Source organism: Thamnophis sirtalis, unplaced genomic scaffold (genome assembly GCF_051295495.1).
Source record: "Thamnophis sirtalis isolate CommonGarterSnake01/CBP01778 unplaced genomic scaffold, rThaSir2_p1.2 scaffold_6, whole genome shotgun sequence".
Taxonomy (NCBI): domain Eukaryota; kingdom Metazoa; phylum Chordata; class Lepidosauria; order Squamata; family Natricidae; genus Thamnophis; species Thamnophis sirtalis.
The window spans coordinates 84,473,143-84,488,222 of record NW_028261386.1 but is presented as its reverse complement, the minus strand read 5'-3'; the positions used below and the strand labels follow the sequence as shown (position 1 = coordinate 84,488,222).

General features: G+C 41.9%; 1 protein-coding gene across 2 annotated transcripts in view; it reads left to right on the top strand.

The window, feature by feature from the left end:
- The window catches only part of GRM1 (glutamate metabotropic receptor 1), a 268,242-nt gene that overhangs the window by 220,580 nt on the left and 32,582 nt on the right, over window positions 1-15,080 (top strand). For both annotated transcript variants that reach the window (XM_087718322.1, XM_087718323.1), the window contains exons 6-7: window positions 4,937-5,105; window positions 11,569-11,695. In XM_087718322.1, the coding sequence (XP_087574448.1) occupies window positions 4,937-5,105; window positions 11,569-11,695 (296 nt within the window). The remainder of the gene's footprint in view (window positions 1-4,936; window positions 5,106-11,568; window positions 11,696-15,080) is intronic.

Below are 15,080 nucleotides of genomic sequence, written 5' to 3'. Positions count from 1 at the left end.
GAAGGACATGCTAGCACAACTAGGGAAGGGTAGAATTTTCACTAAATTGGACCTGTGGAAAGCATACTATTGGGTAAGAATTAAGGAGGGGGACGAATGGAAGACTGCATTCAATTGCCCCCTTGGTTGTTTCCAATTTCGAGTAATGCCATTTGGCCTCCAGGGGGCACCAGCGGTCTTCATGCAACTAATTAATGAGGTTTTGCATGACCATCTTTACAAAGGTGTGATGGTCTATCTAGACGATATCCTTATTTACACGGAAACACGTGAAGAACATGTGAAGCTTGTTCGCACAGTTCTGAAGAAACTCCGTGCTGCAGAACTATATGCCAAATTATCCAAGTGCAAATTTCATCAGGAGAGGGTGGATTACCTGGGCTATTGGATCTCCCACAAAGGGATAAAGATGGACCCGGCAAAGGTTAAGGCTGTCACCGAATGGGAAGCCCCAAGCACACATAAGCAGTTACAGAGGTTTTTGGGGTTTGCTAACTTCTATCGTCAATTTATTCCCTCCTTCGCTAAGATCGCTCTTCCTATCACTAACCTCCTTAAGTCGAAAGGAGGAGCGAAGCCCAAACCTAACACACCTTTGAACTGGACTATGGAATGTCAGGCTGCTTTCAAGAAGTTGAAATGCCTGTTTGCAGAGGAACCAGTCCTGAAACACCCAGACATGGACGCACCTTTTGTGGTCCAGGCTGATGCCAGTGATGTGGCGGTGGGGGCAGTACTGCTTCAAGCAAATGCACAAGGTAAATTACAGCCCTGCGCTTACACCTCTCGCAAGCTGACCGACACTGAGAGACACTGGGCTATTTGGGAAAAGGAAGCTTTTGCTGTTTGTTGGGCTTTAACGACCTGGCGTCATTTTCTAGAGGGCGCTAAACACCCTTTTGAGGTGTGGACTGACCATAAAAACTTGGAGGCGTTGAAGACCCCCAGGAAGCTGTCTCCCAAACAGATGCGCTGGGCACATTTCAATAGGTTCAATTTTACTTTGAAATACATTCCGGGAGGGAAGGATTTTATGGCTGATGCTTTGTCCAGGCTCCCGCAGTACAACAGTTCAAAGTGTTGTTCAACCGGTCATTCCCACCAGGAGTCTGGCTGCTCCTGTTGTCACTAGGAGTCAGACAACTTCTAAGTTAGAGGTCACACAAGACTTTATCTCTGAACTAAAGGGGGCCCTTGCAAAGGATGATTGGTTCCAGCAACACATGAATGAATGCACCATGAAAGATGGATTGGCTTGGATTGGTGCAAAATTATACGTCCCTGCATCCATTAGAACCACCATCCTCCAACAGGCTCATGACTCTCGCATGGCCGGACGCTTTGGGTTCATCAAAACCTTGCACCTCGTTAAGAGACAATTTTGGTGGCCTTCATTGAAAAAAGACATTGAGTCTTATGGGGCTAGTTGTCTCATTTGTGCTGCTGCAAAGCGTCCTCCAGGAAAACCCCAAGGGTTGCTCCAGGCAGTAGCTCACCCGGAAGCCCCGTGGAAAGAGATCTCTATGGATTTCATTGTTGAACTTCCGGAGAATCAAGGAAATACAGTAATCTGGGTTGTGACTGACTTATTCTCCAAGCAAACTCATTTCATTCCTTGTTCCAAGATCCCATCCGCCAAATCTCTGGCTAAACTGTTCATCTTGCACATCTATCGTTTGCTTGGGGTGCCGGGCCGCATCATTTCAGATAGGGGCATCCAGTTCACCTCGCTATTTTGAAAGGAATTCCTGAAACTGATTGGCTCCGCCCAGGGCTTAAGCTCCTCCCACCATCCTCAGACTAATGGGGCCTGCGAGAGGACTAATTCTGTGCTGGAGCAATATCTTCGTTGTTTCATCAACTACCAGCAGGATGACTGGGTGGAATTGTTGCCTCATGCTGAAGTGGCATACAACAATTCCATGCACAGTAGCACGGCCTTTACCCCTTTCCGTATTGTTTACGGGCAAGATTTTGTGCCCATCCCGGAGATTCCTTGCGAGACACAAGTGTCCTCACTCTCCGAGTGGAGTAATCGCCTTCGGGAGATGTGGCCTTTGACGCACCAGGCGCTGGATGCTGCACATCGCACGCATAAGAAACAGGCGGATAGGAAGAGGTCTAAACCCCATGACTATAAGGTTGGTGATCGGGTTTATTTATCCACTAAGTTTCTTCAAACGACTCAAAAGTCGAAGAAGTTGGGCCCAAAATATGTTGGCCCGTTTCCAATTGTCAAGATCATCAACCCTGTTTCCGTCCGTCTCCAATTGCCTAAGCATCTCAGCCGGGTTTATCCTGTTTCTCATGTTAATCTCCTGAAACCAGAACATACTTCTCCGTTGAGGACTCCTCTTCCGCCTCCACCTGCCCCACTTTTGATAGAGGGAGAGCAGCATTTTGAAGTCCGGGAGATTTTGGACTCTCGTAAACGGAGGAACCGTATTCAGTATCTTGTGGCTTGGAAACATTTTCCCCCATCTCACACAGAATGGGTTGACAAGTCCCATGTTCGAGCTCCTCATCTGCTCCGCAAGTTCTACTCTACTTACCCTGACAAGCCCTGATTTCTATATGGACTGCTAATTTTCCTTTTCCCCTTCCCCTTTCTCTCTTCTGTGTCATGTTGTTCGTCTGTTTGTCTGTGTTCTTTCATTTCTGCAGGTGTGACCATCTTTTTCTGGAGGAGGGCCGGATGTCAGCCTCTGCTTCGCTGCTGCTTTTCGGCTGCAATTGAAACGGGGAGGGGGGGCATGGTATTTGGGAGGGGAATCATTATGTACTAGAGGATTGTTATTAGGAGCTGTCCTGACTATCTATCTGTGCATGTGGAAGAAGGGAGTTTCCCACCAAGGCCAACTGTCCAGCATTCCACCCTGATGATGCTTTTTGAAGTCATCTCCCACCTGACGGTTGGGTGAATTATTATTGGACTATGAAATGGGGTGCCAAGGGGAGGGGATTGAATTATACATGATATCTATTGCTTTCGCGCCAATTTACTCAGACTCAGCTTTGCTTTGCTACTCATTGTTTGTAATGAGTAAAAGTACACTTAATTCTAAGCATGGAGTTGAGTGGTTTCTTTCTTGATTATTAAACGAAGGAGCACCTGACACTATCTTCCAAAGTGTTAGCAAATCCTCTCAGCTTGGTGTTGTCTGCAGATTTGATGAGTTTTCCTTCTATCTCCTTATCAAGATCATTTACAGGTAATCCTTGACTTACAACCATTCATTTAATGATCGTTGAAAGTTATAACGGTACCCAAAAAAGTGGCTGATCATCATTTTCACACTTATGACTAGTGCAGCATCCCTACCAAACTCTGGATGCTTGGCAACTGGTTCATATTATGACGGCTTCAATATCCTGGGGTCATATGATCCTCTTTTGTGACCTTCTGACAAGCAAAGTCAATGTGGAAGCCAGATTCACTTAACAACTGGTGCTAATTTAACAGTTGCAGTGATTCACTTAACAACAGTGGCAAGAGAGATTGTAAAATGGGGGCAAAACTCACCTAACAACTATTTTGCTTAGCAACATAAATGTTCGGCTGAATTGTGGCCGTAAGTCAAGGATTATCTGTATGAAGATGTTAAAGAGCACTGGGCCCAAGACAGAACTTTAAGGTATCCCACTGCATCCTTCTCTCCATGTAGCTGTAGTTCCAGTGAGGACTATATGCTGAATCACAGACCTACTTCTTCAGGATATGAGGAAGATCCACATCTACAGTAGCTTAGTCTTCCTTGGATTCAGTTAAAATCAGATCTGCCTATCCAGACCCACACAACATTCAGACATTGGGACAAAATGTGGACAGCATCTCTGGCCCAAGGCCATGATGTACCATTGGGTACCATAGAATTATAAGTCATCCCAAGTCGCTTAGTTGACTTGAGTGGGTATAAAAATTGATTGACTGACTGACTGACTGACTGACTGACTGACTGACTGACTGACTGACTGACTGACTGACTGACTGAATGAATGAATGAATGAATGAATGAATGAATGAATGAATGAATGAATGAATGAATGACCGATCCTATTGATAACACCACACCCTGAAATGCTGGATGGTTTTACATAGAAAAGTTTTCCTGTTGTCCTGTCTGGTTCAGCCCAGTGATTTCATTTCTTTAAATTGAGTATAGTCAACCAAGGGGCATGGTGGCCAAAACATTTTTCTCTAGATACTACATTTACATAAAAAGAAGGATGGGTGGATGTTGGGAAGGGAACAAAATATCTGCAAGCAGACAACCAAACTCAGACAACACCAAGAGCTCCATATTTTAATCCTGGAATATTAGATGATCAATCAATCAATCAATCAGAATAAAGCTGGAAGGGATCTTGAAGGTCATCTAATCCAACTCCCTGCTCAAGCAGATCATATACCATTTCAGACAGGTAGCTGTTCAGTATGTTCTTAAAAAACATCCAGTGATGAGGCACCTACAACTTCTGAAGGAAACCTGTTCCAGTGGTTAAGTGTCCTCACTGTTAGGAAGCTTCTCCTTATTTTCAGGTTTCTTTTCTCCTTGAGTAGTTTCCATCCATTGTTTCTTGTCTTCTGGTGCTTTGGAAAATAAATTGATCCTCTCTTCTTTGTGGCAGACCGTCAAATATTGGAATACTGCTATCATGTCATACATAATCCTTCTTTTCTCTAGACTGGCCATACTCAATTCATGCAACCGTTCTTCATATGTTTTTGTCTCCAGGCCCTTAATCATATAAGTTGCTCTTCTTTGCACTTTTCCCAAAGTCTTAAATTTCCCAAAGGATTAAATTTCCAAAGCGATGTTAAATTTTGTATAGATGGGAAAGGGTTTATTCTCTTTTGACTGAGGGAGGGGAAGATGAGATGTTAATGCTTTGGGCACTTTTTTTAATTAGACATATTTTTCTTTCTGTTGTCTAGATATGACATCATGAACCTGCAACAAATAGAATCAAACCGTTATGATTATGTCCACATCGGGACTTGGCATGAAGGAGTCTTGAATATTGATGATAATCGAATTCAAATGAACAAAACCGAAATGGTCCGGTCTGTATGTAGTGAACCATGTTTGAAAGGTCAAATTAAGGTAATTGTTCCTATAGAAGTACTTTTGTTGGAAAAGATAGATATTATCATAAAGGATTAAGTGACACAAATAATTACTCTTAAATAATCTATGTATAACAGTGTTAGATTAATGCAAAATTCTTAATCAAACAAGCCTCCCTGTTGTGGCCCGGCAGGAGCCGTTAGAGCTGCTGCCAGACTCCGACAGCGAGGGGTCTTATGAATTGGCCTTGGAGGAGGTGGAGGACCCTGGACAGGGTGTCGACTCCAAGCAGAGAGAGGAGAGACTGGTTGGCCATCAGGTGGCGGCAGAGCATTGGATGAAAGGGAATGTTCCTGAAAGCATCTGGGAGTTGTATCAGGATGCATGCAGGTGTAGGTCTACTCAGCATAAAGGACAAAGGAATAACCACAGGAGGTGATTACGAACAGCTGAGGCTGAACAAGATCCCCTCCTGCTGATAAAAGGGACTGCTGGTGCCACGCCCTGGTTGCAGAAGTCAACGTTCCGTTCCATTCCGTTCCATTCTTGTTCTAGTGTTGGGTCTTGTTCACGTTCACAACCCGAGAGAAGCCAACTTGGATAAGTGGTTTTGAGATAAGAGAAGCCGGGTTTGCATTTTGTTATGAGTTATAGGACTTTTGCCAGAGCTATTATCTTTGTTTATTTGGGCTTGCAGCCAACAAGAGCTTGGACTGATTAAAAGAAACCTTTTGAGTTACGTGGCTTTTGGCTTTCTTTTCTGGACGGAGAAGGGGGGTCAGAACACCTCCCTAAGAAAACCAGTTCTGCATTTAGGAATAAAAAATACAAATTGAGCACATTTCTCTTACAAATTTCCTCTCCTGGGAATCACACAGTCCACCTTTTGGGGAATCTTTGGGGAAAAGATTGGTAATGAATTATGATTCAATATCTCATGTTCAATGGCCATATCTCATGTTCAGTGTTCAATGTTTAATGCGACCCAAAAGGTTTTGGACTTTAAAACCAAATACTTGGAAAGAAATTTGTAGTTTGGGAAAATGAAGAATAGTTTGGACAATCCTTCCACCCCATTGCCCTAGCTGTGTATTCATTTGAAGCATCCTTCAAATCTGTGAGGTTTAAAAGCATCCTTTTTTCAATAAAAAATAATAATTGGAGATGCAAATTTGAAAGATATTCCCAATAGGTGCTATAATAGCAACAGCAATAGCACTTAGACTTATAAACCGCTTCACAGTGCTTTTACAGCCCTCTCTAAGCAGTTTACAGCATCAGCATGTTGCCCCCAGCAATCTGGGTCCTCATTTTACCAACCTTGGAAGGATGTAAGGCTGAATCAGCCTTGAACCAGTGAGAATCGAACTGCCAAACTCTAGCAGCTCAGTCAGCAGAATTAGCCTGCCATACTGTATTCTAAACACTGTGCCACTACAGCTCTTAAGCAAACCCAGGTCCTCTCACATTTTCTCCTTCAAATCCAGAATACTGCCAGCCCTAAAAAATAATAATCATTTTACTGCAGAGGTTTGTGGACAACTTTTGTTGGATAAAATAATAATGATTAATGTGGAACTCCATTGTGTTTTATCTCAGATTTTGTAGTATATGCGACCTCATTTTTCTTCCTGTTAGATGTCCTAAACTTTACTTTAAGAAATGTAGCCTATGTGGCATTTTTAAAGCTTTTCTTCTTCTGTTTAAATCACATCATATCACCAACAGGGACATTTAGTCCCAGAGATCTTGGACACAATTGCAGTATTCAAGTCCTTCCTTCAAGGTGTTTTCAAACACTTATTTTTGTCATGTTTTTATTCAGCAAGGTTATCTCCCCTAAAGACACTAGTAAATGAAACACTTTTGTCTCATCGCTACCATCTAATCCTGCATTTTTAGTGGCTTTTAGATTTCTTGCTGATAATATTTGTCTCCCTAGCTTGAAAAGTTTCTCCTGATCATCTGATGATTTTGGAAAGGGGGGGGTGGCAAGGGAGGGAAGGGGTGTCTTTAAAGGTAAAGTTTCCCCTCGCACATATGTGTGCTAGTCATTCCTGACTCTAGGGGGCAGTGCTCATCTCCATTTCAAAGTCAAAGAGGCAGTGCTGTCCGAAGACGTCTCCGTGGTCATGTGGCCAGCATGACTAAACACCAAAGGTACACAGAACGTCCCTATTTTTCTACTTGCATTTTTACATGCTTTCAGAGTGCTAGGTTGGCAAAAGCTGGGACAAGTAATGGGAACTCACTCTTATGCGGCTCTAGGGATTTGAACCACCGAACTGCTGACCTTTCTAATTGACAAACTCAATGTCTTAGCCACTGACCCACTGCGTCCCATTTGGGGTGTCTTTATTGAATGGTAAATGTGAATTTATTTACTTCGAAATGTGTTATTTGGGACCTTCACATCCCACTTGAAGTCCTGTCTTAATGGCATTACTAGGGGCAGAGGTGCTGCCACAATAGCTCTTTTATCAAAACCTAGTATAGTCAAAACTACAAATTGGGTTGAAAATGAGATGTTCTTCTTAAAATATACTGCCGTCCAGTTTCACTATGCCTCCTATCACATCCCACTACTGCAATCCTATTTGTTTTATGAACATTATCTCTTTTGTTTTCTAACAAGTGGTTGTCTCTCGGTTTTGAATAAAGGAATTTAGTGAGAGTCCCAAACAGAGATAGTATTCAGCTGGTTCTGACCAGTTCTGGAGAACCGGTAGTGGAAATTTTGAGTAGTTCAGAGAACCTGTAAATACCCTCTGACTGGCCCCGCCCCCATCTATTCTCTGCCTCCTGAGTCCCAGCTGATAGATAGATAGATAGATAGATAGATAGATAGATAGATAGATAGATAGATAGATAGATAGATAGATAGATAGATAGATAGATAGATAAATTTATTTATGGGCCGCCCTTTTCCCTGAGGGGACTCAGGGCGGCTTACAACGTATAGGGAAGGGAGTACACACAATGACATATAAAGACAGTACATAATTAAAAATAGAAGCAACATTCATTCATCATTCGGGAGGGGACAGATTATAATCTTTAACCCCAGGCCTGGCGGGATGGCCAGATCTTGAGGGCTGTGCGGAAGGTCTGGAGGGTGGTGAGGGTACGAATCTCCATGGGGAGATCGTTCCAAAGGGTCGGAGCTACTACTGAAAAGGCTCTCCTCCGCGTAGTTGCCAGTCGACACTGACTGGCGGATGGGACTCGGAGGAGGCCTAATCTGTGTGATCTAATAGGTCGCAAGGAGGTAATTGGCAGGAGGCGGTCTCTCAAGTACCCAGATCCACTACCATGGAGGGCTTTGTGGGTGGTAAGTAGCACCTTGAAGCGCACCCGGAGATCAACAGGTAGCCAGCGCAGCTCGCGGAGGATAGGTGTTATGTGGGCAAACCGAGGTGCACCCACAATCGCTCGCGCGGCCGCATTCTGTACTAGCTGAAGTCGCCGGATGCTCTTCAAGGGCAGCCCCATGTAGAGCACGTTGCAGTATTCCAGCCTAGAGGTCACAAGGGCACGAGTGACTGTTGTGAGAGCCTCCCGGTTCAGGTAGGGTTGCAACTGGCGCACCAGGTGAACCTGGGCAAATGCCCCCCTGGTCACAGCCGACAGATGATGGTCAAAGGTCAGCTGTGGGTCCAGGAGGACTCCCAAGTTGCGAACCCTGTCTGAGGGGTATAATATTTGGCCCCCCAGCCTGAGTGATGGAACACTAGCCAAATTATTGGGAGGGAAACACAACAGCCACTCGGTCTTTTCCGGGTTGAGTTAGCCCTCATCCAGTCCCTAACGGCTTCAAGACCCCGGTTCATCACGTCCACCGCTTCATTGAGTTGGCACGGGGCGGACAGATACAACTGGGTATCGTCCGCGTATTGGTGGTATCTTATCCCGTGCCTCCGAATGATCTCGCCCAGCGGTTTCATGTAGATGTTAAATAGTAGGGGGGACAAGACCGACCCCTGCGGCACCCCATATGTTAGGGGCCTAGGGGTCGATCTCTGCCCCCCCAATCAACACCGACTGTGACCTGTCCGAGAGGTAGGAGGAGAACCACTGCAAAACAGTGCCTCCCACCCCCACCTCCCGCAGTCGTCGCAGAAGGATACCATGGTCGATGGTATCAAAAGCCGCCGAGAGGTCAAGGAGAACCAAGATGGAGGCATGGCCTCCATCCCTGGCTCTCCAGAGATCATCGGTCAATGCGACCAAAGCGGTTTCTGTGCTGTAACCAGGTCTGAAGCCGGACTGGAATGGGTCCAGATAGGAGGACATGGGGATTTTGATCAGGAGGACATGGGGATTTTGTAGTATTCTTCTCCTGGAGTGGGGTGGGAATGGAGATTTTATAGTATCCTTCCCCTGCCACGCCCACCAAGCCATACTACGGCCACCAAGTCACGCCCACAGAACTGGTATTAAAAAAATTAGAATCCCACCACTGGTCCCAAAGGTGCTTTTTTTCAAGAGACAACTGGATTTTCTGCTTTTTCTTTGAAGACGTTTTGCTTCAAAAAAGAATGTAAATGACTAGCTTTTTCTTTGAAAACGTTTGGCTTCTCATCCAAGAAGCTACTTCAGCTCTGACTGGATGGTGGGGAATGGAAGGATTTATACTCCTTTCAGACAGCTGGTCATTTACATTCTTTTTTGAAGCAAAACATCTTCAAAGAAAAACCAGAAAGTCCAGTTGTCTGGCTCAAGATTGACTCATCCTTCCATCCTTCCCAGGTCAGTAAAATGAGGAGCCAGATTGTTGGGGGCAATATGCTGACTCTGTAAACTGTTTAGAGAGGGCTGTAAAGCACTACGAAGTGGTATATAAGCCTAAGTGCTATTGCTATATCATATTTTATAATATACCATTTACTAAACAAGCGGCTAGCTAATTATGTTCTATAACTATCATTCACCTACATGGAAACTAAAACATGCATCACATACTGCATTTCCTCTGTTCCCACATCATAGGCAGCTTTGAACTGCAAATAAAATCTCTGTTCAAACAAAACCACTACCTGCTGACTCCATTTGTATCTTGCTAAAAACAATTTGCTACCCACCATGCTCATTTGGCCTGAAGCAAAAAAAAACCATGAGAATCAAACAATGTACAGAAAGTTAGCTTATCAGAACAATGGTTCCATTTTACGTGGTTGAGGATGGCTGATAAAAAGCTGCAGTATTACAGAAGGGGAATATTTATTAGTGAAATATTTATTAGTAATACTTTATTTGCTCTTTCCTTTTTAGTCCTATGAGAAAAACAAAGGACCTGCACTTATTCAATTTCAAAAAATGGGTAGTTTTAATGTTTTCAGTAGAGACCAAAATAAACCTGCCTGACCTGTGTCCCTCAATCAAAATCTTATTGTCTCTTCTTGAATTATTCTTTTATTTGAAAGGATGGGACAAGTAAAATGACTACAATGGAACATACTGACCTTGCTTTAGATAAAGATGTTGGACAGGTCTCAACTAAAGTTTATTTGCTCCAAAAAAATGGACTCTAATGAGGATTCAAGGGCAAAATCTTTTTCATATTTTTAGAAACTACCTAATACCCAAGTAGGGTGCATTAATGTTTCACTCAAGATAGACTTTTTGGGTTACTTCTTTTACTTTCCAACTTTCCAACTGCATTTGATCTACAAAATGGCCCTATGTTGCAATGGACAATTAGTCTCTGCAGTTTTTACATGGGCTGGATTTGCAAATTGTGTTAAATTAAAATATTGCTTGCTTCTGACTATTTAATATATGTGTGCAATCATTATAGATAGTAGGAGGCCCGATGGCTCAGCGGTTAAAGATGCTGAGCTTGTCAGTTGAAAAGCTGATAGTTGAGGTTCGAAACCCAAGTGTCACATGATGGAGGAGTTCCCATTACTTGCACCAGCTCCTGCCAACCTATCAGTTTGAAAGCATGCAAATACAAGTAGAAAAATAGGTACCATTTCAATGGGAAGCAAAGAGCATTCTGTCTGCTTAGCATGTAGTCATTTTGGCCACATGGTTTTCAGACAATGCATTTCTCTCAGCTAAGAAATGCAGATGGGTTCCCTAGAGTCGGACACAATTGGACAGGGGATACCTTTATTTTACCTTTATTATAGACGAGTGTTATAGACTAACTTGGCCATCAGTAGTTTTAGTATGGGGTCCCCTCTGGTGCTTTTGCTTTGACTCCTTTTTCTGGTGAATGCTGGGTAAGAAGGCCTGGACAATTAGACCGAAAGCCTTCAGTCTGTTATGGAGCTACAGATCTTTCAAAGGCTCAAGTACTTGGTTTTTACTTACAGAAGATCTATTTTGGTCCAGATAAGTTGAGTCATCAATACAGGTTTTAAAATTTGCCTACTGTTATTACTTTATGAGACTGTATTCTTAATGCCACGCACTATATTGCTAAAGGGACACTGTATTCAGAAACCATATTGAAAGGTTTGCATCAAAAAACAAATATCTAACTTTATTGTAGGTTATAAGGAAGGGGGAAGTGAGCTGCTGCTGGATTTGTACAGCTTGCAAGGAGAATGAATTTGTGCAAGATGAGTTCACATGCAAAGCCTGTGAGCTGGGATGGTGGCCAAATGATGAGCTGACAGGTATGAGCAAAACCTTTTACAATAGCAGTCTGTCCCTAAATAATAATGTTTATTTTTCTTATTTATCTTCCATTTTCCTTCTTAAATTCAATTCCAAAACAAGGCGTATAATGAATAGGCATCAAAAGTACAATACATGGACAGCCACAAAAGTATGTATCTGATTACGCATACCCCCCCTCAAAAAATCAGTGTCCATACAGGTAGTTCTCACTTAGCAACTGCCTCAGTTAGCAGCCGTTTGCAGTTACAACGGTGATGAAAACTAACTTAGCCATCAGTCCTCGTGTTTAAAATATTCATAGGTCTGTAAAGCAAAAGAAAGCTGAAGTAAAATCATAACAGTTTCACTTAGCAACTGCTTCATTTAAGAATTAAATTATTAGTCCCAGCAGTGATCGCTAAATGAGAGCTAACTGTATATGCACACTTCTATCTGGGGATATACACATCAGGCAGCTCTGGGCAACTGTGATCCTAAGAGGAGAAAGAGTGTGCGCATATTCCTCCTGTTGTATGTTTTTGACTGCTTTGCTATTTAAAGGCAATTCATGATATCTACTTTAGGTCGTTTAGACAAGTGGCATAACTCTTATAAGAATTTCAAAGGAAAGTAGGTCAAACCTCTGTTGGGATTTTGCTGGTCTGCCTTGTCTTCTCGTCCCTGTTGAACCACCATCTTCTCACTATTTATAAAAATGGGAAACTGCAATGCAAGCAGTTTTGTGAATCATAGCTAACATTAAAAAGTAAATTGGCAATCAACACAATTGTTGCAGAGGAATAGGAATATAAACTTTTGAGTTTAAGTTCAATTCAAGTGTAACAAAATTTTCAAAGAAAGCATCGTGTGGAACATATTGTAATAATTCAATGTGGATTGTTAACAGGAGAGTTTTGCATTTGTTCTACTTTGCTCCCAGTTGCTATTCCCTTCTTCTCCCCCATCCCACCCCAAGAACGACACAGAAGAGAACTGCATGTTTTTCCTGCCTGCTGCTCAGTCCCACTTGCTCTATGGTTCAGGAAGCAATATGTCATAGCGGTTGAAATGCTAGGCTGCAACAGGATAGACACAGGTTCCCTCAGCCATGAGAGTTCACAGGCTAGTTTGGGTCAGCCGCTCTCTCTCCACCCAATCAGCCAAATACAAGGTACAAGGTATAGGTACAAGATTCTTGCAGGGGAAAAAATATGAACAAGAATTGCTATTCCTGCTACTATGTTCCTGAAGAAAAGATGGGGACTGAGTAATATTTAGCAATACCCTTATCAGGAATCTGGTATGTGTGCATACTTCTGTTAGTTATACCACCCTGGAAATTACAAATAGTTTGAATTAATAATTTGTTTTAAAAAAAAGAACATTGAGCATTTGTTTTTGATAGTCAGATCATAAATAAGATTAATGTTGTACAATTGGTGCACTCCCAAACACAGAGGTTTCTGTGTATTTTTTTATTTAAATTTTTATTTCCATTTTCATTTTCATAACACACACTCACATGTATACTATACATAGCCCATATCATATAGTATTAAATAATAATTACATCAGTTCCTCTTGTCAACAATGCCCCCCCAAAATAGAAACCCATTATAGCTCTTCTGCTCTCCATACACCTCTTTCTTCTACCACCCTCCAACTTTCTATCTTCCCTCCATCATCCTTTTCTACTCTACTTCCCCTCCCTTTCTACTGCTCCTCTCTCTACAATCCACTCCTCCTTATCCTTCTCATCTTCCCCCCTTACCCTCTCTCCTATCCTTCTCTTCCCATCTTTCTTCTTTCCCACTCCTCCTCTCCTTGGTGTATTTCTGCTACATGTCAATATGCTTAGCCTATCCTATTTTTAAAGAAAAAGTAGTAATAATAATAGTAATGAGAATATAAAATAAAGAAAAAAAAACAGTATACATGTGGAGTCAAATTACATTGAAATCTAACACATCTCATCTAACCTGATATATCCCTCCCCCCCACCCTCCCTCCCTCCCCCCCCCCGACTTCCCAGAACCCGTACACGGTATAGATTTTTAACAAACACAGTCTAAGATATATTGGGGGGAAAAAAGAATAAGAAATTAATAACATCTTTACATTGAACTTAGCTCCTCCTTGCTAAACTAACTTTAAACAATTTAAATCATTCCTGATCTTAAGCATAGGCTATCTGGAATTTCTTAGTCCCGTATTTATTTTGTATATAATCAATCCATTTTTTCCAATCTCGTTTATATCTCTCATTTGAGTGGTCTTTAAGATATGCCGATATTTTAGCCATCTCGGCTAAATTTGTGACTTTCAATGTCCATTCTTGAATTGTAGGCAAGTCTTCCTTCTTCCAGTATTGCGCCACCAACAGTCTTGCTGCCGTTATTAAGTGTAAAATCAAGTTAATCTCTACCGCTGGACAGTCAGTAATTCTACCTAACAAAAATAACTGAGGAGTAAACTTTATCCTTTTTTTAAGAATATTTTGCATAATCCACCATATTTTTATCCAAAATGCCTTAACCTTTTGGCAAGTCCACCATATATGGAAATATGTAACATCGAGAGAACCACATCTCCAACATTTGGGTTGTAAATTCGAATACATAGAAGCCAACTTTTTGGGATCTAAATGCCACCTATAGAACATCTTGTAAAAATTTTCTCTCAGGTTTTGGGCTTGTGTAAATTTCACATTTCTTACCCAAATTCTTTCCCATGTATCCAACATTATTGGTTCTTCAATATTTTGAGCCCAGTTTATCATACAATCTTTAACTAATTCTGTTCCGGAATCTGTACTAATACATTGTATATCCTCTTTATATGCATTAAACTTTGATCTCTTATTTGTTTAAATAGATTATCCTCGACTTGCATGAAACCAATTTTTTTATCTGTTTTCCACCTGGGCTGTAGCTGTCCATACTGGAACCATATTTGAATTACCTTTTCCTCTTTTAATACATCTAAGGGTTTTAGTTGTAATACACCCCTTTCTAGGGTAAGAAGCTGTCTGTAAGTAATTCTATCCTGTTTGTGTGCTATGTTCATATTTTCTATTGCGTGTCTAGGAATTGCCCACATGGGTATCTTGTCATTTAATTTGTATTGATATTTTTTACAAACCCACAATAAAGCATTCCTTAAAATATGACTTTTAAAATTTTTGTCGACTTTTTTGTTGTATAACAGGTAAGCATGCCAGCCATATACCAAATCATGTCCCTCGATATTAAGTATCCTATCGTTAGTTAAAGCAATCCAATCACTGATTACATATAATACTACTGCATCATAATATAATTTTAGGTTGGGTAATTTCAAACCTCCCCTCTCATGCACATCTTGCATTATTTTTAACTTTACTCTCGGCTTCTTTCCTGCCCA